This window comes from Glycine soja, chromosome 2 (assembly GCF_004193775.1).
Source record: "Glycine soja cultivar W05 chromosome 2, ASM419377v2, whole genome shotgun sequence".
Lineage (NCBI taxonomy): Eukaryota > Viridiplantae > Streptophyta > Magnoliopsida > Fabales > Fabaceae > Glycine > Glycine soja.
Window position 1 is genome coordinate 3,485,905 of NC_041003.1, and position 27,251 is coordinate 3,513,155.

The window sequence follows — 27,251 nt, forward strand, 5'->3', positions numbered from 1 at the left end:
ATGACAGCATTGTGACGTAATTATTATGTAAGGATGAATCAATATATTTGAATGTCATTGCCTAGGATTCTTGTAGGTTAATTTTTATACCCATGTGTCATTTAATGTTGCATACCCTCAAAGTCTTTAGGGCTTAGAACCGACAATTGAAGGAGGAAATAATTTACAAAAATTATATAGGCAAAGATACACTATGGATTAAGAAAGAATGTAGACTTTGACACTTCTTTTACATTATACCTTGACAAAAATTAGTGCTGGAGGTTATATTGAAAAAAATAATGTAATAATTAATTAATTGAAATGAAAGAAAGAGATAGAGAGGTGCAGTGTGAAGGGAGAGAGTTTTTACAAATGAACGTGAAAAAGATAAAAGCCACTAATATCTGATTATCGGTTGAAAGATAACTTTGATGTAAAAAGAAGAAGAAGAAATAGAGTAAAGATTTTTAGGTTGTTAATTAAACATAAACCATCTCGGATATGATTTTTTAACATAGAGTAAACATGTACAGTTTATATAGATTGATGGTGTAAGTGTCTAAAATTATACTACTATATTATTACCTTTGAAAGAGAATACTGAACAAAAACAATTAATAAAATTTTCTCTTTTAAAAACCAAAAATATTTTTTAAACTAGTAAGTAATTGCAATCGGATACAACAAACGAATGCAATGTTAATTAGGTACTTGAAGAATGCTAACAAAAAATGACAGTATTGTGACGTAGTTCTTACGCAAGTATGAATCAATATTAGAATGTCACTGTCTAGAGTTCTTGTAGATTGTTCTACTCAATTACCCGCGTGCCATTTAATTTTGCATACCACAAACACCAAGGTCTTGGGGATTAGAACCAACACTAAAAGGAGGAATTTACAAAAGTTATATAGGCAAAGATATAAGGATTAAGAATGAATAGTCATTGACCCTTCTTTTACATCAGAGAAATCTTAGTTGTATGATTATTTTTACGACAATTTATAATATTAATAGAGAAAAAGAGAAAAAAAATATAATAATTGATATAAGGGGAAAAATAGACATAAAGAATAATATTGTACAAATTGTTGTATTTTATTGTTATATATGTATTACATTATGCCTTAACAATAACAGTATCAGTGTTGAAGGTTAATTCGAAAATATATGACGAAACATGTCATTGAAATGAAAGAGATATAGAGAGGTGTAAGGGCCTGAGGGGAGTGTTTACAAATGAACGTGAAAATGTTAAAAACCCATTAAAAATTAGTATGAAGAATTGTGAAAAACTGTAAAGGTAAAAATTAAAATAAAATAATTCCAGTTTAAATAGCATAAAACGTTAATTTATTTTACGACAAATCAGAATAAATATATAATAAATTAATTATTCGATGTTAATAAAGAAATAAAAATATATTAATTATTTTGTCTTTGATCATATCCAAGGGTGATTTTTATTTAAAGTCAATAAAAAAAGTTAAGACTCGAAATGAGATCATACTGATGACTTTTGTTAATAAAGAAAAATGGCTAATTCTCATTTCAGATTATGGTATGGAATCTTTATTTAGGATTTAAAATTTAGAATCCCAGCAGCCATCCACATCTTGAAGCAATTGCATAAAAACTTAAAGATCCTGAGCTTATAGGTGTTGAAAATTTTAATTAACAAATGTTTTATTTTTTACCCTTTGAAGCTTCTCAAATCATTCATTTATGACAATTTTCAAAGGAAACCATTTTCATACTCTAATACTTGCTTACCACCTCATTAAATCCATCTTTCTTATGGTACGAGTAGTGACAACTCAAATGCAACAACCCTAAATTGAAAAAAAAAAAAAAAGAAGTTTTGGAGACTTAATGCGACACCAAGAATAGTCAAATTTCATTCGACAAACACTCCAAGATGCTCTCCCAACTTTAGGAAATTTGGCAAGGCAAAACATTTCTTGGGATATATCATATATGTATCTTAGGCGCAGCCAACAAGAGAAATCAACTTTGTATATATATGTTTTTGAATGTGTAATTCGTTATGAAATATGTCTCTGAAATATAAAAATACAAAATTTAATTCCTAAAAGTGTAAAAATTATAATAAATATATTCGGTCGTTAACTTTCGTTCGTCACAGTTAATAAAATAATTTACATGACACAGATGAACAAATTTATCACTAAAATAATTGTCAACATAATCATTTTTAATTGTCGGCATAGAGACATATTTGTCATATAATATTTTTTTGACTTTTTGTCTTTTCACTCCGTTGACAAATGCGTTTTTAAAAATTTATAATAATTGAGACAAAATTTTGGGAGAATTATATCTCCCTAGTAAGTGTCTATATCTCACTGGTTGTCTCCATTATATAGTTTTTAAGTTATCAATATAGAAAAAAAGAAATTTTACTAAAAAATGATAAGAAAATAATTGTTTATGTTTAATTAAACACTATTTATTTAATTATTTTTTTATAATTTTTTCATAATAAAATATGAATGTCTATTAGTATATGCAATTACATCAAATTATAAATTATAATAAAAGTTTGTTGATTTTTAAATTAATTTTTTTAAATTATACATAATTATTTTTATTGACTGGTCATTTAAAAAATCATAACCTTAAAAAAATCATTCAAAAGAAGGTGAGTGTTTTTTACAAATTAAAAGTGTCATTGCAATTGCAATTTTTCCTAAAAATTGTTCATGGATCTAATTTAATAATAATGATTTACAATAAGCATTTTTTTACTTGAACCTTTCTTCAAACATGAGAGTACAAAAAAATTATTTACCAGAGAGTATTTTTTTTCTTTTAGACTCAATTTAATTTATGAGTTTTTATCATTAATTTAAAGTTAATAAATCAAATACCAAAGTAATTATTTTTATATTTTTTCTTATTTAAATTTTTTTACTTTCATCTCTTTAACTTTAATTCAATGATTTGAATTTTAGTTAATAACCAATCAAAATTTTAAATGTACACAAACTTTTGTTTGTTATTTGAAATGAGTTAAGTTAAAAAAAAATATAAAATTACTAATTCGATCCTTTTGTCACAATCATTATAAATTTTTTCAAATTATAATAATTAGTCATAATCTACTATTAATATCCAGATATATTTGTTGCACTTTTTATAATTACGGGACTAAATTTTGTATTTTTATCTTTTAGGAAAACATTTGTGTGGGGTGGGAAGACAAAAAGTCAAAAAATATTATATGACAAATATACTCCTATGCTGGTAATTAAAGATGATCACGTTAACTATCATTTCAGTGACAAATTCGTCCCTCCGTGCCACGTAGGCTATTTTATTAACGGTGACGGACGGAAGTTAACAGCTGGATATATTTGTCACACTTTTTACATTTTCGGTGACTAAATTTTATATTTTTATCTTTTAGAAACGCATTTGTCAACGAATTACACATCTAGGAATAAAAATGATTAATTATCCTCTCTTTCTCTCTGTATATTGCAGATTTTGGTTGGGCCTAAACCCAGAAAAGGCTAAAGCTTATTATACATGTTTGGGCCTGCCCTTGGTCCAAAAGTGAGATTAAGTTCCTATAATATAACATTAATTAATAATTAATTCATAGTATTTTGAAGGAAAGTGTTATTATTACATTCCTTAATACTCTTTTTTGTACCTTTTTCATACTTTATTCATTTTTTTAATTTTCCCATTCTATTTAAAAACTATTTTATTTATCTGTCATTTTAAAAATATAATACATCATTAATTACTTTTCTTTTAATTATATCATGATTTTCATCTAATTCTTAATATTTTACACACTTACCATAAACACCAACTAGTTTTTGGTCCTGTATGCTTAAACAAAATTTAGGGTTTAAGCTTTCTCCCCTAAAAACACACACACACATACTTACTGTAAAAGAAAGAGAAATAATAATAAACGTCATATAAAAAAATTAGGAATAAATTTAACATAAATAAATATATTTATTATATGATTAATTTTTTTGCTATTTCAAAATGGATAAATAAAAAGGAAACATTTGAAATATTAGTTAAGAGGAAAATATTCACCATTGGCTACGAAAATTTGAATGAATTGCCTATTGAAAATAATCTTTCAGAAAATGTGGTACCTTCTGGTGACAATCGTGAAGTGCATCAAGTTTGCTTAGCAGGTTCGGAAGTAGGAAGTCAAGACCTCAATTTTTGGATAAGTTGATAAAGTTGGAAATTCTGAGAGCACAAATTTTATACCTTCTGTTGGTCATTTTTTTTTTATCACTATTTTGAAGATAGAGTCCCATCTTAATAAGTTATATGCATTTCAACTTAGATGCTCAAGTTTTTTTTTTTTTTTTGAAGAATTAGATTCTGAACTTGAAAAGTTAGTTTTGTCAAACGAAATGAAATTTTGATCAGACTAATTTTTTTATCACTATTTTTGAAGACAGAGTCCCATCGAAAATTAATAGAACCATCAAATTAAAAGAATAAAGAAAAATAGAGTCCTCAACCTGTCAAGTCTCATGAGATATTCCCAATTGAGTGATATATAGGTTACCAAATTAGTTGCAGAACATAACTAACTGTTATTGACTGAATCAGAACTGCGTTTTTTATATCGACTAAAAGAAGTATTCTGATGAGTGATGATGATTATGAACATATTTTCTTATTATAAGAAGGTGGCTTTCTGTTAGCCAAATTGCAAGAGTTTTAGAACTCGAGAAAAAAATATGTGAAATATGATGATGATGATCTTCCATTTCTTGAAAAGGACATCCCCACTCTTGTTACAATGGCAAAGGTTGAAAGAAGTTAAGTTATAGATCTTCTTAATTATATTAGTTGTGTAAAAAAGAAAAAACAATCTGTTTTAAATTTTAGTGTGTATATATATATAAAGAGATTCAAGCATTTGTTTTGTGACCTTATCCTTGTTATAATTGGTACCAAAAATATCGGGCTGTATTTGATACCACATAAAAGGTCAATTCAATTTGAAACGATACTTTAATTTTTTGTTGGTACGAACAGCGATGGAAATGCATGTACTTTTTAGTTGTGCAACTCTTATATAATGAAACAACAACTACATTTCATTGATTAATGAAGCTAGCTTCTAAGCTTACATAGTTATTTTGATTATATCTTGATCTTGCTATTATGGTTTGGTATTTTTCATGTATACATGTACTTGTTTGTCTTTTTCCTCTTTATATCTTGCGTGTTGATATCATTTGTTGTTCTCTTTTCAGGCTTAGCTCACGATTAATTAGTAATGTTTAGATTATTTAAATTTTCTGTAATGTATAAAAAGTAAAAAAAAAAAAGAGGAGTTAATTCTATTAAAAAAAGAAATGGAATTAATTGATTGATTAAAATAAAATGAGCTACAAATGTACAACAATTACTTTTGTACTGTCAGAATTTAATGAATATTGCAACTAATGCTAAGTTTTAATCAATTTTAAACCACCTTTATTATTCTTTAATCAATTTTTATAACACTAATTACTAAGATCATAATTGAAATTACGAAATTATAGTTTTATAAATCACATTTTAATTACAAAGATAAAAAGTTATAAATCACAAGTCAAGATTCATTAAATAAACAATGGAAACCATATAGTTTTATAATTCTTAATACACTTTGATGACGCAATAAATTTTATTAAAAAGAAATAAAGGAAATATTTTGAGCTTTCACCCGTATGAAAGGATAACGAGCTTTACAGCCACATCTTATGTATTGACTAAAACCGCTGAATTCTAAATAATATGCATTAAAAAAATTACACTGTATTATATATATATCATGAGATTGTTAGAAAATATTTCCGTTGAAAGTGACAAATCTTGGTTAGAATTGTAAATATGCACAAAATATATATTTTTATCCTAAAATAATTTATTGAAAGAGACTAATATTCCAATAAACTTTACTTAGTGATAGATATTATGATATAATGCAAGATGAAACGCGTGAAGAAGCGAATTACCTATACCACCCATTCACCGACTCTCTCTCTCTCTCTCTTTCCTTCTATCTGACACACAGAGTCGCCGACTGACTCTGCACTCTGCAACAGATGAAGCACCCAACATGGCCTCGCACCTCCTCTTCTCCCTTCTCCTCTCTTCCTTTCTCCAACCGTTCCGAATTCTTCACCACGCGCCTCTGCGCGCGTCCTCCGCTGCCGTCCCCTCCCGGCGCCGGCGACTTCTCGGCGCTCCCCTACGACGTGCTGGCGAAGATCGCCGCCTCCTTCGACGACCCCAACCTCCGCGCGGCGTCACTGGTGTGCCGCGCCTGGTGCGAGGCGCTGCGGCCGCTGCGGGAGGCCATGGCGCTGCTCCTCTGGGGGAAGCGCTTCAAGCACGGCCACCGTGGCGTCGGCCCCAACCCCGATAGGGCCCTCGACTCCTTCATCAAAGCCGCCGCGCGCGGCTCCGCCCTCGCCATGGTCGACGCCGGCCTCATCTACTGGGAGCGAGGCGAGAAGCCCAAGGCCATGGAGTTTTATCATAAGGCTGCGGAACTCGGAAACCCTTCTGCGCAGTGCAATTTGGGACTTTCCTATCTCCAAGGTTTTTCATTTCTTTACCTTATACCCTAATTTCATGTCCCAATCGACTAGCAATATGAAAAGAAATAGTGTATATATATAGCTGGGTTGAGTTAGGCAAGTTCAAATTTTAAGAGTTGTTATTACAAAACATGTGTTTTCTGTTTCATTTGCTTCTTTGTAGGAGAGAATAGAAAGGAATCATCCTAATCACATGCACCTTTTAGATTCTGTCTATGTTTATTGGTGGTATTTTCGGACATACTTTTTAGGTTGTGTCTATATCCTTGTTGTTCTGTCTCCTTGCTCCTCCTGCATACTTACATAATTTAGGATAATAATAATTTCTCTTTTTCGTCTGCGAGATTGGGGCTAGAAATATTTTTTTAGTGTTATTTAAAAAAACGGAAGGGTAAGGTGTTGCTTTTTAAATTTTTCATGGTTTTAAATTGCGGTCATGGTTACGGTGAGGTGAGTTAGAAAACCTTTATATTGTCAGCAATTGTGGGAAAATGCAGTTGATGCAGCCACAACTGTGATCTTGATGCGGTTTTGGAGAGTCAAAATAGCTTGACGATGCACACCGTAATTTAAAACCATGATATTTGTATATATGTATGCATCTGTTTGGGGGTTGTTAATGAATATATATACATTATGCTGATAATTCGTGTCTGAACAAGGTATATCTATGCTATGCAGCTGAACCTCCGAACACTGAGCTAGCTGTCAAATGGTTACATAAAGCTTCTGTTTGTGGGAATGTTCGTGCCCAGTACCAGCTTGCGCTTTGTCTGCATCGCGGTGGTGGGAGGGTCCGTAGCAATCTGAAAGAAGCTGTTGGTGCTCTATCCATTTCCTCTCCTCTTCTAATTATGAGTGAAGCAGTGAACCTTTTCTTTCAGAGGGGTGTGTGTGTCAATGGATTGGAACTCTGCTTGGTTCTTGGCTTATATAATATTGGGTGTTTTGGGTTCTTTTGTTATTGTGATGTGTTGTGATCTTTGGTTTTAACAAGTTTTTTTTTTTCCTGGAACAGGCTAAATGGTATATGAAAGCTGCAGAGGGTGGGTATGTCCGTGCCATGTACAATATCTCCTTGTGCTTCTCCTTTGGGGAAGGACTGACACGTAATCATCAACTAGCAAGAAAATGGATGAAGCGGGCTGCGGATCGTGGGCATAGTAAAGCTCAATTTGAGCATGGACTTGCTCTCTTTTCTGTGAGTATTTATCCCTGTATTGTATGGTGCTCCTTTGTGATTTGAATGTTTGCCAGAGAATAAATTGTACCTACATCATGGCACTTTTGTTGAATCTGTGATTTTGCCACATTAATTTGTTTCCAAAGCTTTTTAATTAGATACTAAAGCCATTTGCTATATGTTTTTTCTATGACTTTCTCATCTTAAAACTTTGGGTCTATTCTGTGTTACTTGGTTACATTCTCTATGTTGTAGACATCTGTTCTGCTAGTTTTCAAGTGTATTACAAATAAGATATAGACTTACATATTATTGACTCATGCAAAATGTGATTTTGCACCTGCACACTGATCGTTATTTGTTTGAGGTTTTTTTCAATCTGGCATTCTGATATTTGCTCTTCAGTTGGAGTTCCACCTGTTTTATCAGTCACTTCAATTCATATTTTTTTGTTTCATTCATATGATATTAGAATAGCAATCAGCAATGACTAAAAGTATTGGTGGGATTATGGTAATGATAATTGACAACTAAAGGATTGCTGGACAATTTTTGGTACAGGAGGGAGACATGATGAAGGCTGTGGTTTACTTGGAACTTGCTACTCGTGCTGGTGAAAAAGGTGCTGCTCATGTCAAGAATGCAGTTCTTCATCGGCTTTCATCAGCTTCACGTGATCACGCCATGCATCTAGCTAACAGTTGGCGTGCATTGCCATCAAGTTGAGCCAATCCTTATGTTGGTTTGTGATGAAGAAGTTGCATGACCTTGGTCGGTGGCATCAGAAGAGTGAAGTCAACTAAGAATACCTAAGCATAGAAACAAGGAAAGCAGGAGGAGCTGACTAAGAAACTACCTTTGCCTGCTAATCCTGACTATAGTGGTTTTCCTATAATATAAAGAAAACTAGTTGGTGGGCGTTTGTAAAAGCTAGTTGAATTTGAATCCTTTGTAAAACGCCCCATTGACTAGTTGCAAGTTCCTCTCAAGTTCCCCTTACAACTGTGCAGGGTAGAATGTGGTGGGCGTTTTTTGTCATAAGTGGCATCTAGAAAATTGCAACGTCATATACTCATATTACTCCATATTATATAGGATGAATGACTGATTAAGTAGTACCAAGCTGTGTCTATGGCTTTACAAGAGAACCAGTTTAACCTCTAGTGTGGTTCATATCTAATCTACTATTAACTAATCATGTCCATTTTTTTTTTTACATAACGTTTAGTATATCAATATTCTCCCAATTATACATGAATAGGTTTACCCTTCCCTAGCGTGAAAATTTCATATATACTTTGGTTAATCACGAGTTTCGTGTATGCAGGTGCTTCACGGGTTAAGAAGGGTGTGTCAAGAAAAATACACGCTTCTGTTTGCCCATCAGATGGCATTTGCTTACTCAACGGGACAAAAATAGATAGATGAGGATGGAATATCTTGAATGTGGTATTCACATTCTCAATTGATTCATGAAGTGAAATAAATAGCATGAGATTGCAAGCAGAGCTAGTGCTTTGTCATGCGGAATCAAATAGGATCACAATGGGCATAAAAGACCATTCAAAATTTATATCAAACCTGTGTTTTTCATGAACGAAAAGGGGACAAGTAGAATCTCCACTTCCATGAATTCCAAGGAATGTCAACGGCCCGGCATATCTGAACACTATTTTGTAACGTAGCAAACCAGTTTTAAAAACGTTTAGAAAAAAAGATTCTCATGCCGTGTTCAGTCGCCATCTCTTAAGTAACGCATATCCTGCAGGCTCTTATTGTAGAATTTATCATTTAGCCGACCAGAACATGCAGACAAGTTCTTTCAATTCGGAGCTTTTTACACGAGGGAAATACAGAATAGCACACAATAGCACTTAGTAACATAACAGAGCTCCCACTTATGATTATGAACATCACAATAGATAATCTAGTCATAAGCTGGGTAAATCCTACTAAATTATGTGGATTTTACTTACTATTTAGCAAGTCATACATGCATAGATTTAACTGGGGTAATATAAAGTATGTGGAAAAAGACTTTTAGAGTATGTGTTTGCGACAACAGCATATCTCTTGAAAACAAACCCACAGAAACACATGATGAGATAGCTAGCACCATACTATGAGTGGACAAGAAGGACAATAACTGATTCCCGTTGTCATATAAGAATGATGCATACCCAGTATCATCTTCATTGATCTAACAAGCTCTCACAAAAAGTAAGTTCTTTCTGTTAACAAAAAACTCCAAAGACTGATGAAAAATCAGATTCGATTAACAAATTGTGCAATTGAAGTATTGATCATTGATCAAGACATGAGATCATAGGTACACTGATAAAACAGACTTCCAAGTTCCAACAGCAAAGCCACTGCAACATTTATGAAGGAATCAAACCTCGAACAATTCTATCCAACTATAAGAATTTGCGTTATCAAAAAGGCAATGTAGAGAACATGCTTAAAGAAAAAAATAAGTACACAAGTAATAAAATCAAATGACTAAAAATGAATTATTAATTATACAATATAAATCTCTGCACAACTGCCACCCCCATTGACTAGTTTTATGAGGGGAGGAAAAGAAAAATAAGAAACTGTCTAAGCTGAAGAACTAATGTATTTTCTTAAGTAATGCTTTGTTCCTATAAAGCCCCCCTTATTCCCCCAAAGAGTTGACCAGATGCAACAAACTCAACACTATACTGTTGAACCCACAAAAACGCAGGGTCCACAAACAAGCTAAATTTGCAGTCAAGGAAAATATGATATCCTTTGAGAATTCATTCCTGCATGATACAAATTGAGGTGGATTATTGCCATGGAGACCAATTCCTTTATATGCTGAGGAAGGACTGTTCTGTCTGCACCCTCTAGAACTATCAACACCCTTGCTTGTTCCAAGGACTCACTGTTGCCAGCATGCAGTGCAAGGTAGCAAAGAAGAGTTAGCCCATGATGCATCTGGGCAACTTCATTACTCCTTAGCAGTCTCATCAGTGCCGGGATTCCACTGAATTCAACTATCGTCTTGGAATGCTCCACATGTAGGAAATTATCTGGAGAAGCAAACTTGGCGAGAGCAGCCACTGCCTCATCTGCTACTTCTGCGTTTCTATTACCCATCTGTGTCACCAACGGTTCAATTACCCGGGTCTCTCTAGCGGGAAACGTCCTAGCCAACGAGCCAATGGCCTTCATCGCTGGAATTTGCAATGCCGGGCTGTCCACCTCTTTAATTATCCTCAACAGCTGTTCCACAACAGATTTAGCAGCCGGGGAGTTGGTCTTAAATGCTGCACGGCGAAGATCAGCATTGTATTCAGCAGCAGCGGTTATCTCCATCATCGTCATCAAGCAATTAAGCTGCAGCTCCCCTTGCTCCATCTCAACAATCTTAGCCAAGCAAAGCATCCCTTTGGTCTCAGTTATCTTCCTACTGTTGGTCACGCTCCCTTGCACAAGCATCCACAACGCCTCAGCGCAACTAACCTTCAGCTGAAGCTTCACCACAGGATCCTCATTCTCCCTCTCCTTCCTATGGTTCACTCCCCGGCTACTCCACTCCGTAAACAAATACGAACTCGAGTAGGAACTGGAGAACTGGTGCCCTCCCCGGCCACCCTTCCCCAACTCCTTATTAATCTGAACAATAGAGTGAATACTCTGCTTCCCCAAATGCCCCAATGGATCATCCACAAAGGTATCAAACGACAAGAGCGTGACAAGCGGCCTAATGGCGTTCTCCCTCGCGAAATCCTCCTGCGCGACAGGGTCATGCTTGGCCATCCTGGCAACCAAATTGGCAGCCAGGGTCTGAACCCTCATGGGGGAGTCACTAAGAACCTGCACAACAGCAGGCACACCATGCTCACTCACAATGACTCTAACCCTATCCAAATCATTAGCCAAATGACACAAAGTAGTAGCAGCAGCAATTTGAGCAAGAGGGGAAGTGCCTTCCTTTAAAAGCTTCAACAAAGGAGGCACCCCACATTCCTCAACTATGATCTTTTTATTCCTAGCATTGTCTTGTGCAAAAGAAGCAAGTTCATTTGCAGCCTCAATTCTATCGTTTAACTGACCCATTTGAATGGAAGCGATAAAAGACCATACCCAAGAGAGAATGGGGTCGTTGCTGGCGATCGGAGGGAGGGAGAGGACAATGCCGCCGCCGCCGCCGCCGTCGCCTGCGCCGTCGGCGTCGAGGATGCTGAGGAGCCACATCATGTCGCCGGTGGAGGCGTCGATGTGGGTGAGGACTTTGCGGAAATCGGCGGCGCTGACGATGGAGACGACGCGGCGGAGGATGCTGCGGCGCTTGCACTTGCGGACGAGGGCGAGGGCGCGGTCGAGGTTCTTGGAGGCCTCAGCGGCGACGCGGCGGATGGGGCGCTCGTAGAGGGGCGGCGCGACGGAGGAGGTGGAGGTGGCGGTGGCGAAGCGGACGAGGGTTCGGAGCATTTGGAGGAGGCGATCGACGTGCTTCCCAACCTCGGAGCACTCGAGTTTGAACGAGTCAGACTCGTCCAGGGCCGAGCGAACTCGCTCCGCCACCATAATAGGGTACGACAACTCGTCCTCCACTAGCTTCTCCTCCTCCGACGATGCCATATCCGCCGCGCCGAGAAAAAAAAAAAACTTCGGTGGTAATATGATGGTGTGTTGTTGCAAGAGAACAAGTCAACTAAGTCTACACTGAGTCTGATAGAATCCGAGTACCGAGTCGGGAAATGGAACGGGCGTTTATGTTGTTGTTCATTTGACACTTCTTTTTGTTCTGCCCCGCATGTTTTTATGTTTTTGTATGTCCTAAAACTCCAAACGTTAGCAGCACACAAGTAACTTCTTCTCTCTTTGTTTTTTTTTTTTTCCTTAAAAAAATGAAACTACAGATATACTAGTGCTTTTTCCTATATCGGGCTCTAGTTACTCTTTATTTATTTAATCGTTGATTTGGAAATTATATAGTACTAATAAATTACTGATTTTATTAATTTAAGTATTTGCCTTTAAGTTATTTTATTTTGCATTGCGTGAAGGACAAATATATAATATGGATTTCGTAGCGAAACGCAAGGAGAGGTTGCAAGAATTGTTTAGGTTTAATTAGTGTAAGAAGGAGGGATTAAGGGATTTGATTTTGCTAATTAGGGGTTAGGAGTCAAATTGACTCGTACGTAACGTAACCTCTGCTCACAATACTAGTTGTTTATTGTTCTGTCAAGCACTGCACAGTTCATGGCACTCGCTTCCAAGGAACGTGCTTTTCGAGACTTTTTTACCAAGATAATTACTCGTATTTTTTTTAAGGGATAATTACTCGTATATGATACTCCAGTAAGTTATAATTTGATATAATATTTTATTTGTTTAATCACATTAATTATTTTATATTACATCATTTTTTACTACTTTTTATTATGTAAGGTTTTATAAAAAAATATAAATAAAATTTCTCTTGTGATAAGGTACTAGATGTTTTTTTCTTCAATTTCGATCATAATCGTGAGACCCAGGGGCCAGATGTATGGCGTATGCTACACAGTTGTATTCTTGTTGCCCAAGTTTGTCAATAATATTTTACCATTCTGCATTTTTCTTTTTGTTTATCTCCATTATGCATTTTCCATTCATTGTGACAATTTTGAAAGTCTCTTTATTTTTCTTTTTTAACTCCAGATACTCTCTAGGCAAGAGACAGAAATTGACCAGTATTCAGATTAGGATGAAAAACTAAAAATAAGTTAGACTGAAGAAGACAATTTATTTCATAATATCAAAAGGTGACTTAGGTTCATGGACTTACTGGATCAAGTTATCTTACATTTCTAATTATCATCTTACAGACATTTTTACCAAGTTACTTAGAGGCATGGTCAATACAAACCTGTCTTATATATTTATATATTTTCATTATTGTCAAATTTGTTTTATATCTTTCTGCTATTATCATTCTTATTTAGTTACTATTTTTTATTTGTATCAGTTTTTGATATCATTTAGTATTTATTTGATTGTAACTCCATTATAATATAGTTAATGGACTATTTTTTTCCAGGCTTTCAGAATCATATATGTAAGTGTCTCAAAGTTTAAATATAAGACTTATAAAAATATATAACATCAACTACTAATAAGATTTTTACATGAATAATAAACGAGATTTGAATTGAATCAATCTTTGTTGACATGGAAGAATACTTTATTTAAATAATTTTGATCTATTTTAAAAAAATTAAGACTTAAACTTAATTTATTATTTGTTATAAATTATTTTAGACTCAACTTGTTCCCTTTTGAAAGGCTAATTTGACTTGTTAATCTAATTAGAATATTTATATTAAATTTTTTAGATAGTTATAATTTTTAAATAAGTTAATCGATCGATAGAAACGAGACAAAAATATGTATGTTATACTTTATAATAATTGAGTTTGAATTATTTTTATGATTAATTTTTTTATAGATATATAAATCAAACTTGTTTTAAAGGTTTAATATAACTTTTTATGATAATTTATTTAAAATTTTATTTTATAATAGTTTTTAAATAAATATAAATTTATTTTAAATGAATATATCATTTTAATATGCTATAATAAAATTAATATAAATAACAATAATAATAAATATTTTCATGTATATTTATTCAAATAAGTGGGCCAATATAATCTAAAATATTTTTAAATGATTTTAAAGTCTAACATAATATAATAAAAAAAATACATAAATTCATTAAAAACCCTTAATATATACCTAAATGTAATAACTAGTTTACATTATATTATTATTTAAAAATTAAAAACTTAAGGGCCCAACCGGGTTCGAACCGGTGACCTCTTGATCTGCAGTCAAATGCTCTACCACTGAGCTATGGACCCACTTGATGTCAAAATTTCCCTGTTATGGTATTTAATTAACTCAAACGTACGAATATTTATTTCAAATTGAAACGTCAGATACCTAATTAATTTCATATAATCTGTATTAATATATATGCACATGCAATTTATAATCTACGTCATATATGTCCATAAAAAATCTGAAAAAATTATCAAATTTATTTTTAATATATATGCCATTAAACAATTTAATAATTACTCTAATCGACATTATGAAACAGATTTTTTCTACAAGTTCTGAGACAATTACTTAATCTTAACAAATGCTATTTTCACCAGTTATAAACTTTTATAATTCTCTTTAAAAAATTAACTCATTTCCATTTAGTCTTATTCAATCTTACCATTATCTTATCATTATTATTATTTTTCACAATTACATGTTAGACATTTAAATTTGTATTTGGAATTAATATTTAAGGTCCTGTAGAAATTTCCAGACACTATCAAACGTGAAAATGGGCATGTTGCAATTGAACAATGAACACAGCACACAAATAACAACTAGTGCAAGACACTATCATATGATTGAAGGCCTCGAGTTTGAATCTCCACATGGACCACACCTCCCAATCCCATTATCCTACTGAAAAATAAAATTCCAACTTTGTCTAACTACGACCACAGAAAAAAAAAATAAAAATTGGACACATTGATTATTCAAACTTGCATACTCCGGGGAGAACTGAACTCTGAAGTTGTATGGTAACTTGAAGCCACATTCCTAACAATGCACAACGAATGTGCACTTTCCTAGCAAGTAATAATACAATAGGTAAGTCCTTAAATCCACGTTTATCAAATAGATAAAGTCTCTGTTTGATTTCAAGTTAAAAAATTAATTCTATATTCATAATTGATTTTAGTTAAATTTTTATAGGTTTGATTTTAAGTTAAAGACAATCTCAAATTTAATTTTGGGTCCATAATTAATTATGAGTTGAAACAACTTTGAGTAACTTTTGTGTTAAATAAAAAAAATTAGATTAATTTTTACTTCTAATTTGATTTTATAATAAAAACATTCAAACATAAATTATATCACTTCAAAATTAATTTTATAAAATCAATTTTATTTAAAATCAATTTTTAAAAGCTATTTCAAACGGCCCACAAAGACAAGTTGTTCCTTATCCTTTCCTTTTACTTCTTATAATTATCAATGTTTTCTTATGTCCTTACACATATAGGGGATAATTAAAGAAAATATATCCTTTAAATAATAAGTTGCGAACTATTTACCACTAAAAAACACTAGATACTTTTAAAAAAAATAAGGTGCCTATAAACTAAGACACATCAAGTCTTAACGGGTAAAATCAGCAAAAGGAATGTCATGACATTATTATCGGTAGAAAAATATTATCATACACACAGATAAATGTAAAATAATTTTATATAATTATTTAATCATATATATTATTGTGTATTGTGTATGATAAATTTATTAATTTTTATAATAATTATTTTAAAAATTAAATCAATAATAATAATTTATAATTAAATAACAGTATAAAATTATTTTATATTTTCGGTTGATAATCATTAAAGTCTTATTAGTAATATGTACAAGAGAAAAATAGAAATGGAAACACAATTGGTCCACAAACCGAGACAAATGTAGTGCATGAAAACGAACATGAATATTAGAGGCATGAACACAACACAACACAAAACAACAACAGGTGGCTCAAGTTACTAATGTGGTGTAAAGGACTGGACAACACACATTCTTGGCAGATCCTTCACTCTGCTTCAAGTGCAACTCCTAGACTTGATTGCCACAACAAAACTACATACAATACAACAATGAGAATGGAATGAAATAGAACCATTATATCCCTCTCTAGAAGCCTCCCAAACCTAATAACATGTTACAACTTGGCACATTTGTATCTTTCCAATTTAAGAATGCCAGTCTGCCATTTAAAATAAAGACAAGCCATAATCTACATGTGGTACCCTTTTTTTTTGGCAAGCTTTTGTTGAACAAAGAAATTTCTTAGTGTTGAATGCAATTTAAATCTTATTTCACTTTCAAAACTTGTAAACACAGTTTTTCAGTTTGCTAATTTAAATTAGTGGACAATGATCTTTTCTATTAACTAGATAGTAACATTAAAAACAAAATTAGTACAGCATTAAAAATAGGATGGTGCAAGTAATTTATTCAAATTTGTAATATGACTGCCATTTTAGTTGAGACAACATTATCGTCAACAAGATAATGTTTGTGGCGGCTAACTGACATCTCTATATCATTAAACTAATGCACCTGCAATGTTCATCGAATCAAATTATATTTGCCATATCAATTCGCTTAGCTACTAAATGAGCCTTGATCTACACGTCTGTTCCCTAATTCGACGATCCTTGGAGCCATCATAATCATACCGATTACCAACTCATAATGGGTAGGAATCTTGCGGATTTTCATATTATGGGCCATCATTTGGATGGTTTGGAATGATACTAATATTATTAGTTAATCTGAAATAAAAGTTTTACATTTTGGTTTACTTAATCCCAAAATTACAAAGAGTGTCTCCTTTCACTAGAGAAAGAAATTCATAATGAAATTTTTACATTCGGAATTACCAAATCTGCTATTTACAAGGGCTGTTGGCTGAGATAGTTGGGATCCAGAAAGAAAAGGCCTGTTATGTATGAAGAACTTTGCTATTTTGTATTGACGAAATTATACTTATCCATGTGTTGCATATATAAAGAATGAAGAAAGAGATTTTTCATACTACTCAAGGTGTTAGGTTTAGCGTTTAAGCATCCAAAATGAGTTTCACTCTTCATGGAAAGCTACACATGCTTGTTTGGTAAAACGTGACTTTCACTCAAATTTTTAACTAAATTTATGTTTACAAAGTTCAACCAAACTTCACTTTTTTCAACTATATATCGAAACAGACTCAACTATTATCCTTGTGTAAATATATGAAACTGAATTTTACCAAGCGCAAACAGTATATAATACATGAGAACTTATTTTAATCCAACACACTTCAATTTCTCACAATAGGAACGTCGCATCAATTTAGATTTCAGAGAAACCAATAAAGTACTATCATTTTACAATTACACATCAAATGCATCACCTAAATAGCTATTCTGTGGACCATGAGAAAAACTTTGTTATTGACGATTTTTAATTAATTAAAGTGATGCACTCACTTAGGTGATGGTAAACATAATCAAGTATCTCTACTTTTGGTCCTTTTAGAGCTTGGCAATCATCCCATTCTGAATAGGCTTTGCAGACATCCCATTCTCCTTATCATCCAAATCACTTGCACTTGGGGGAACATCTACAGCTGGGGAGCAATTGAAAAACCCATGTGGCTGCATCATGAATAGCAAGAAAAAAATTAATTGCAACACTATGAACAGAAAATTATCAGATGCTACTGAAAAGCCCAAAGACTCTATGCCTAATTCTCAAGCATAGCACAGTTTAACAATTTCGAAGATGAACTTCATTCAGTTTTGGATTAGGATATTTCAAATGAGATTCACACTGAAGAACTACATTGCACTCAAAACTTAGGAGATTATGTGATAACCCTAAGCATGTTATAGTAGTTCAATATGAATCTCACTCTATTTTTGCACAGAAAGAATGGCAATGAAATACGCTAACTTTGAGTGGAATACCATAAGCATAAAGCCAATGCGTTCCACTGGCATAACTGGCCAGTCTTCCAATCGGGGAATGTGTGTTATACCAAACACGTACCTGAAATAGTCCTTCATATCAGATAACATGTATAAAGAATGCATAAACACAACAAAATCCCAAAGAGTACAATTATCAGTCAATGATGTCTTAAAGTGTGTTTGCATAGTGATGAGAAATAATCAATTATTTTTCATGGTGAAGGAAAAACAACAAATAGTTGCTTCTATTTTTCCACGGTACCACCATGATTTTGAGGAGTAGAATTGATTCTTGGTGTTATCCAATCACATTATTAATATCAGACAGTCCTCCTGAGGATGCCCATATGATGGGAAAAATTGCCATCCCTCAATGTGTATTGGATGTGCAACATAGATAAAGCATGCTTATATACATAAGAACATGTGCAAATTATATATATCAACTCTCATAGAAATAGAAACTAGTGCACTAACCAAAGAACTATATCGGCTTCTTCCAATGATCTATTCTTCTGAACCCAAGTAGCCAAACCCTCTCCAACGCGTGGATTCTGATTAGGAAACTCCCCTCCGGGATGCATTTCGCCGGGAACATAAGGAGTGACCCAAAGATTGTGCTTCAAGAAAGCTGCTCTCCTCAGAAACTTGGCCTCTGAACCAGCCATGGGTAAACAATTTGAACCAGGTACTAGCTTGTATCCTGTTAGCTGCCCAGTTCGGTTTACCGTCCTTGTGTTCCTAACCTAAAAAAAGAAATTCATTTGAGCGACGCTGGTTAAAATATGTCAAAGAGTGTTTTCTAACAAGTAAACCATCTCAGCTTTGAGAAATATAACTGCAGAAAAACTGAATATGCCGGTATCTGGCAGGAAATAAGCACATGGAAAACTTGAAAACTGAGAAGGTAGAAGAAACAAATGATGAATTTTACATACATATGTAGCATAAACATTATGCAACATCATTCATATGTAGAGAAGAATAAAAGCAGCAGCCAAATTTGAAAATTTCACCGACTGTCCCTGCTAGCACAGTACCTAAGTTACAGCAATAGAGGTGGAAATATTCGCCAAGAAAAATTGGAATTTTGTATGTTTCATTGCTTCTTCTTTTTGTTATTTTTTTTTTTATAATATACAAGTGGAAGGAACTTACAATCCAATGTCGAGCAGATAAAGGGTTACAATCACGCATTGCTTCCGATTCTGATTTAAGCAGTTTTTCCTCAGCATAAAATGCATTGTTGTGAACATTATTCTTTCCTGGCTCTTCAATTTTGACATCCACCTCAACAACCTGGAGTGGGAAGAGGATTGTTACTACTTTGTCGTATTATTTGTGAACACATACTAGTAATGAATTTTATAGTTTTGATGGAAGTGGAAGACCTTTTTTCCCCCTTTTTTCAAAAATGAACCATAGAATGGACCATTAAGTTATAAAAGAAGTTCAACTGATAAATAAACAGTTAAAGGAAGGAAAGTAAAAAAGAAAAGAAACTTCATACTGCCATGAGTGGCTATGTCAAAGATCACGTTATTTAGTTAATATGGCATTATTAAAAAAGGAGATCCTACTGTGTACATTTAATATTTGGTATTATTCAAAACACAATTCATTCTGGTGCTTAAGCTTCTGTTACAAAATGCAAGCTACATAAATAGTAGATTTTCATGATATATTTTTTCCTAAAGAAAAAAATTTGAGATGAACAGCAATATTACACGAACTCAAAATATTGAAGAATGAGTCAACCAAAATATTCTTTCAAACTTCAGCATTGAAGAATGAAGACATTGCCAACTGAAAAGTATATAGTTGCACACTGACCTGATTAAATGCTTCACCAGGCTTGCAATCAACAGCCATGTCCATACGAGCAACAAAAAAGTGTTGGTGGACAGGTGCATATAATCCAGGTGCAATAGTCGTGCCATATTTTCGACTTTCACCTGGTTGCAATGCTCCTAAACTGAGAATTCCCGTGAGCTTGACCTCAGCTTCTATTTTTCCATCCTGAAAGAAGGAGAGAGCAAATACACAATTAGTGATTTAACCAATTAATATGCTTATGTTTGAACATTGAAATTCACCACAAAGTCAATATGAATGCCTGGACAGAACTAGGATAAACAATACAGAATATAGCAACGGAAATCAGAAGAAGCATACTAAGTGAAAGAATAGATTTCATAATCATGCAGTTAAGATGAAATCTTCTTTTCTTTCTGGTTCACCTGCTAGGATACACAGCAGAACCTGAGACACCCACTTGTATGAATTTTTAATTTTAAAGTATATATCACTAGGACTCAACCATGGTTTCCATTCTATCAATCTTATTAGACAAACTCTGATGGATGAATCCAGACAATAACTTGCCTGATAGAAGTGCCAGAAAAATCCATACTCATAGTTAGCCACAGTGCATATAAAAGACACTGTCAGCCTTCTAGACCGTCGAACTTCAGCCAAACCTGTTCTCCAATCTTGATGCTTCCATAAAATACCATGATCCTCTTCATGCAAGCAAACACAATTCTCTATTGTTTCAACACCTCCATTAAAGTTTGTGAAGTGAGCATCAAAGTACTTGATATAGCCTAAACAATCACAACCCTGCAATAATGTCACCAAGCAAAATAAATTTTAGTTTCATCTACATAGAGAAAGGAGAGTAATTTGAGACTAAATTAGAAGAAAATGCCTTGACCTTCTTTAGAGAATGAGCATTTTTACCCAGACCATCTTCTCCTGCATCAAAAGCATTCTTCCTATAGTGAGGATCATTTGGATCTCCATAAGGGACCACCATCTCAACAAAACTCAATCTGTGGGCCACAGGCCTTCGCCCTCGACTTCCATCAATATAGGCTACAGAATAAATAACCAAACCTTCCCTAGGAGTAAAACCGATGCGAAAGTTCCACTGCACACACACGCACACACAAAAAAAAAATACACTTTTACTTACAAGTTTACATGTCTCGAATGAACTTGCTTCTAGAAAAAGTAAGATACAAACAATCACCTTCTGCCATTGAATGAAGTGCCCGTTGACACGAAAACTTGGACCTTCAGGCTGAATAATCTGTAATGGTTTCACATCACTTCTATCAACTCCTCCCCTGGTTTCACCAGAAGTATAATTTCTCAATGGATCAGCAGGTGGAAGGGGAATTAGTTTACGGTCTTCAAACTCAAGAATTTCCATATTTTGCATGTCTACAAGTATATGGATTCCTTCAACTGGACGTGCATAGCCATTTTCCATTGGGCAGTCACTCTCAGTTCTACAAAAGATTAGCGGTTTAGCAAGCCGGCGGCTAGGAGCATCCGCTTCACTATGATATCCAACACACCTGTAAGGTTCAGCTCCTCACGCATTAGAGAGAAAAAGACATCAATGATTCAATGAACCTTCGTATAGTCTTCAAATCATCTCATATTAGCAACTAACCATGCATCCACCATCACAAGATCCATGTCCTCTATCCCTCTTCTCTTCATTGCTTCACGAAATGGAGGGAAATCTTTCACAGCAGCTTCACATTCAGCATACTCCACAGCATCCTGTATGTATACTATAGTGAATAACACAAATCTTTGTTGATTTGAAACTAATGGATCGTAAATCAATAAAAAATACCACATCATGTTTGTAGCCTAACACAATTTCTGTCAATATTTCTCTCTTTCAACTAAATCATTGTGGATGAGATGCAGGATGATTGATTTTGAATAGTTATATTGAAACAAAAAAATAATGTACCAACAAGTAATGATTAGTAAAGAACCATCAGTATTGGCCTGTTGGTACAGATTCAAATTCTTTAAGCTCTCCACACAAGTATTACCTAAGCCATTTAAATTCTGAAAATTGAACTCACACCATGAAGTAATGTAAAACTAAAATTGATTGTGCCACTGGCTTCTAAAGATCAACAAAGAACCACTACTGTTTGTTGTGACTTCTATTCTAAATGTTTAATGCAAATTTTAGCAAAGGCATTAATGCAAATTTTAGCAAAGGCATTTAAATTAGGAAAGTGAACAAAAAATCTATGTGACGGAAAATTTTTGCAAAATAAAAAAGGTTGCAGTTATCAATAAGCATGAGGATAAGAAAGACTACAAATCCTAATGAGCAGCAAGATTTTATGAAAGTATAAAATAAAATAACATATTTACCATTGGTGGCTGAACATTTGGAACGACTTCAGAAGAAATTACTTTGCCTCTATGATGACCACCTCGAGTTGCTGCATGTACTTCTCTAAGTTCAACAATCCATATGCTTGTCTCATTTGACCTTTTGTTGTAAACAACCAATCGTGCTTTCCTTGGGGGAAGTTTAGTAGGAATCAGAGGTCCTCCTTTAGTCCTGGGGAGCAATGATGGCTGGAAAGGAGGGAAGAAATATGCATCTGCTAATGCAACAACTTGCTTATCTGGTTCTACCAAGACTACTTCAACAAAGCGCATGCTATCCCTCACCTAACAAAATAATCAAATAATTTTGCACATGATGAATCTGGAGAACCAATTGTTGATTTTTGGTTAAATACATAATTTAGTCCTATACGGGTCTCGGATTCTTAATTTGGTCGTTGTACATAAAAACTTGTTAAATCAGTCTCTATATCTGCAAACATATCGATTTGGTTCCTGCCGTTACTTTATGCATTCTTAATTTGGTTTCTATATGTGTATCACATTCTTAATTGCTATCGGGACCAAATTAAGAATGCGGCTACGCATATAGGAACCAGATTATTAATGCGCTACACATATCGGGACTAAATTAAGAATGCAATAAATGTACAGGGTTCAAATTAAAAATGCGTAAACAACGTCATGACGGCAAAGACCAAACCAGTAACATTTGCACTGGACGTATAGGGACTAATTTAATAAGTTTTTATGTAGAAGGACTATATTAAGAATTTGCGGCAGGTATCAAAGACTAAATTATGTGTTTGACCTTTATTTTTGAAAGGTTATCATTAAGCGGGCAAACATAAGTGACTCGTTCTTCAAAATAAATTGAACCAAACACACACTTCATCAACATACAAACATGAGGATTTAGAGAAGTTACAAAATGTCTAACATAACCATACTAGTACTAGGTAATAAATTTAAGGTCAATCAATGAAAGAAAATCAAGAAATCTACCTCAGGGGTTGCCCCAGCAGCTCGAACTGTAGCTACAGCTACTGATATTTCAGCAGCTGATAGTGGATCCAAAGGGTGGCAGGTTTGAGCTCTGGTCATGACTGGGATACCTATGCCAGGAAGTAAGCAAAACAAATAATTTTTATAGAAGAAGAAATTTCATTAAAGACAAAAGGGAGCAACAACCACTAACCAGGGAGAGGATACTAAATCCTTTGAATAAAAAAGAGAGACTAAATACAAAAAGTCCAAGAAAAACTGGAAAAGAAGAGAAGTAAGAAGTATTCGAGATATAAAACCAGTCATGTGTCTTCACCAAACACTACCAGCTTAAATTTTTAGATGAAGGCCCAAGATTGGTTTTAAACAATATTTTAATATTGCAGCAAAGCTTCTGAATCTCTCGAAAATCCAAGTAGCAACACTCTTTAGTTCAAAGAAGCCAATGACATGATTATATCCCAGATCAATATTTGGAGCTAAGAAACATCCTTAAAAATATAAATTAATGTTCCTCTCCAACTACACACACAAAGGGACTACATAAACTACACAGTACACATCAAAGGGGTTTAGCTCAATTGGTTGAGTAATTTGCCCTGAGTTATTGTAAATCCCTAATACTATTGTCTTCGATTCCTTCCGATAAAAAAAAACTGCAAAGTACACAATGCCGTAAATAACCAATCGTGTAGGCTTCCACATTGCCAATTGGTTGATTATTTTAAATGTCTCAACATGTGCATCAATCTAAAACAGAAATGACAATAAATTCAACTAAGTTCTCCCAAAAGACAAGTTAAATAAGGAATAAGAAATTGACACCAAAAGATAAAAGAAAAGTATATTAAGACCCGGAACATGGGAACAGCAATGTTTATTTTATCAAGTGAGCTGATATGTTTTGTAGCTGTGAATACTGGGGGAAAATGATAGTCGAATTTATGTGAAAATTATTTGAATTAGCATATTAGTATAGAGGAAGATAAAATAAATGAACATGAAATAAATCAATTCAATGATACTTGGATTCGAAGTATACTAGTTCCTTTTTATTTTTTAGATAGAAAAAGTTACTTATTCTTCCACATAATATATAGGTTTAATTGTATTTTTAATTCATATATGTTTACTTATTCATAGTTTTGGTTGTCTTAATTCTTCTTTTTTTTATTTGGTATAAACACAATTGGTATTATCAACTGCAGGCAATTTTGTTCAAAGGATTATAGATGACAAAATTCTATCTTTGAGTTTTGATATAACTATATACCATATCAGAACTCAAACACAAACACGAGAGTTGAGACAATTAATTAAGATAAAACAATTTCATGTCAATTTATGTATGCATTCTATTCTTTTAATTCTAATTGGTCACATTTGTAGCTCATAGTTTCCCAATTACTAAAATTAAGTCCGTCGCCTAACTTTCCGTCCAATAATTAAAAGTAATGTAATAGAAATGTGAGGTAAATTGACAGAGAAAAAAATAAGTAATATATTTAAATAAAAAAGGAAATATATAAAATGTAATGAAAGCCTTCTTATTTTATTTAAATATTATTACACTCCTTTATGTTTTATTCCTATACATTGCTTTATCCTTGTTAAGTTACACACTTATTACTTTCTAAGAGAAATCATTTTAGCTATTGAAAAACTATCAGGATTAAAAGTGAGCGACAAGAATTAGGACATAACTCCTCTAAAAAAAAATAAAAAAATAGGACAAATCTACTTTCTTATATAACTTTTTGGTATTTTTTTTATTAGAATTGAAATTTCAGCTTAATTATCCGTATGATAAAGACTTACCGAGTTAAAACTCCAAAAGAACTACATCTAAATTTTATTTTATCCTTAAGTTATTAAGTAGTTTGGTACTATCATGATCTCTAGCTACTAGTAAGTACTAATCTATACATGACAATTAATAATTCTTTCTAGTCAGTACATTACAAAAATTTGATTAGTGTCATACGAAAATTAGATTGGTCGAAATCATGGACATATAATAATTTAAAATTATCTAATAATTTCTCAATATATATGAGGAGTAGCATAAATTAAAGTGAAAGAGTTGTTATATGTACCTTTGGTGGTGGAAGTGGTGTTGGGAGGAGGATCGGAGAAGGAGTCAACGGCGGAGATGACGGTGGCGACGGAGGGTCGGTTGCGGAGGGGATCAGCCCAAGAAGAAGTGGTGGTGGTGGTGTTATTGAGAATGTTTGGCGTGGCTTTTTGTTCCTGAGTTGTGGCCATTGTAAAGGGTTAGCGAGCTAACCGTAACTGTAGTAGTTGTATTCCACTGACACACAGCAATGCTTTCCTTCCTTTAATTAGCAGCTTCCACTCTCCGCCGCCACCCAACAAAACAACCTCAAAATAACTGCTGCCACTGTTTTGCTGTGTTTGAAGATCGATAAGATACGGTGTTTTAGTTTCACAATCACAACAACAGGTGCATTTGAATGATTTGATGATAGATATGGACACCTTATCGATTCATTCAATGAATAGGGACAAGCCACCACTGCTTTTCCGTGAGGAAAGTGGGTTCGGTAAAGTTAATAATGATCGATATCGTTTCTGTGTTGTTGTTTTTTTTTTTTAATTTTCTTCGCCGCTCATGTTTGTTGTCGGTGACGCTGACAGAGGAGAGGCACCAATAGTTTAGACTGTTTCGGACATTGTGGCCAGTCAGCACTCGGCAACATTCAGCAACCAACGAATGAATAATATGACCCAACAACACAAAATCCAAGGGAAGTGGAACTTATAACGAGGTGCGAGTTGAGGATACAGCTCAAAGTCTCAATGTATTTATTACGATATTTGTTATAAATTTAATGAGTTTTGTTATATAGAAAAAAATAAAACATTTGTATTAACAAAAATAATATTCAAAATTAAAATAAGAAATATTTGTCATTAATAAATTTTATTATAAATTTAATGAGTTTTGTCATTAATAAATATTCTATTAAGATAAATTTTCAAAATCTTTTACTACCTTTGTCAAAATATAAGTAGTAATTCCTCTGGTTTTAAATATAAAAAAATATTTTTTCTTAAATATAATAATTTTTTTTATTAATTTTATCTTATTTAATGTTATTATTTTTAAAATATTTTTCATATAATTGAACAGTTTGTTTTAATGACTTTTTTCTTAACTTTAATATCAAGTTTTAATTAAAAAAAAAGTTGAGAAAAAAATTAACTGAAATTGATCTAATTAAATATGGTAAATCAATTTTCTTAGTTAGTGTGTCTTTTTTTTTCTTCTTCCTACTCCATTTGTTTTCAAATACACTTTGTTGAATTGTTCTTATTTATAAGACTCAATTTTTAAATAATGTTTATTCTTTTTTATAAGATCGGATTTATAATATTTCATTTTTAGACTACAAATATCTCTTATTAAAAGAAGAAAGAGATTGTATTGACATATTATTAAAATAAAAAGAAGTATTAATGATAAGGATAATTTTAGAAAAAAAAATTATAAATTGAAGACAAATATATTGTTATTAACTAAATTAATCACTTTTCTTAATTTTGGTGAGTTAGTTAAGTGGATCTCATATATAAATACAAAGGGAGTATAAGAAAAAAAACATTTTTTTCTTGGTCTTAAATTTAACAAAAAATACAAGTAACTTTAACTTATCTAATGTTGTCATTTCTAAAATATTCTTCATTTAATTAAAGTGAGTTTCA

At 33.1% G+C, this 27,251-nt stretch overlaps 3 protein-coding genes and 1 non-coding gene across 5 annotated transcripts; 1 reads left to right on the top strand and 3 right to left on the bottom strand.

Moving 5' to 3' along the window:
* The first annotated feature begins 5,970 nt into the window (after positions 1-5,970).
* LOC114380620 (F-box protein At1g70590-like) lies at positions 5,971-8,985 on the top strand. The gene is made up of 4 exons (XM_028339723.1): positions 5,971-6,588; positions 7,269-7,405; positions 7,606-7,788; positions 8,332-8,985. The coding sequence occupies exons 1-4, from the start codon at positions 6,090-6,092 to the stop codon at positions 8,494-8,496; spliced, it is 984 nt and encodes a 327-aa protein (XP_028195524.1). The 5' UTR covers positions 5,971-6,089; the 3' UTR covers positions 8,497-8,985.
* A 1,259-nt stretch (positions 8,986-10,244) lies between these two features.
* LOC114380594 lies at positions 10,245-12,644 on the bottom strand. 2 transcript variants are annotated; one of them, XM_028339722.1, is made up of 2 exons: positions 11,887-12,643; positions 10,245-11,616 (listed from the first exon to the last, which is right to left on the bottom strand). In XM_028339722.1, exons 1-2 carry the CDS (start codon positions 12,382-12,384, stop codon positions 10,525-10,527), a joined length of 1,590 nt encoding a protein of 529 aa, XP_028195523.1. In that variant the 5' UTR covers positions 12,385-12,643; the 3' UTR covers positions 10,245-10,524. The 2 variants fall into 2 exon arrangements, with proteins under 2 accessions (XP_028195523.1, XP_028195522.1); XM_028339721.1 differs by having other exon boundaries at positions 10,245-12,644.
* Positions 12,645-14,582: 1,938 nt separating this feature from the next.
* Positions 14,583-14,654, bottom strand: TRNAC-GCA. The gene has a single exon. It is a non-coding gene; the product is annotated as a tRNA-Cys (tRNA).
* A 2,952-nt stretch (positions 14,655-17,606) lies between these two features.
* On the bottom strand, positions 17,607-26,071 carry LOC114380636 (copper methylamine oxidase-like). The gene is made up of 12 exons (XM_028339724.1): positions 25,622-26,071; positions 23,526-23,635; positions 22,539-22,844; positions 21,808-21,920; positions 21,379-21,709; positions 21,061-21,276; positions 20,730-20,966; positions 20,178-20,363; positions 19,503-19,643; positions 18,822-19,090; positions 18,342-18,423; positions 17,607-18,029 (listed from the first exon to the last, which is right to left on the bottom strand). The coding sequence occupies exons 1-12, from the start codon at positions 25,788-25,790 to the stop codon at positions 17,907-17,909; spliced, it is 2,283 nt and encodes a 760-aa protein (XP_028195525.1). The 5' UTR covers positions 25,791-26,071; the 3' UTR covers positions 17,607-17,906.
* Between the last annotated feature and the right edge of the window lie 1,180 nt (positions 26,072-27,251).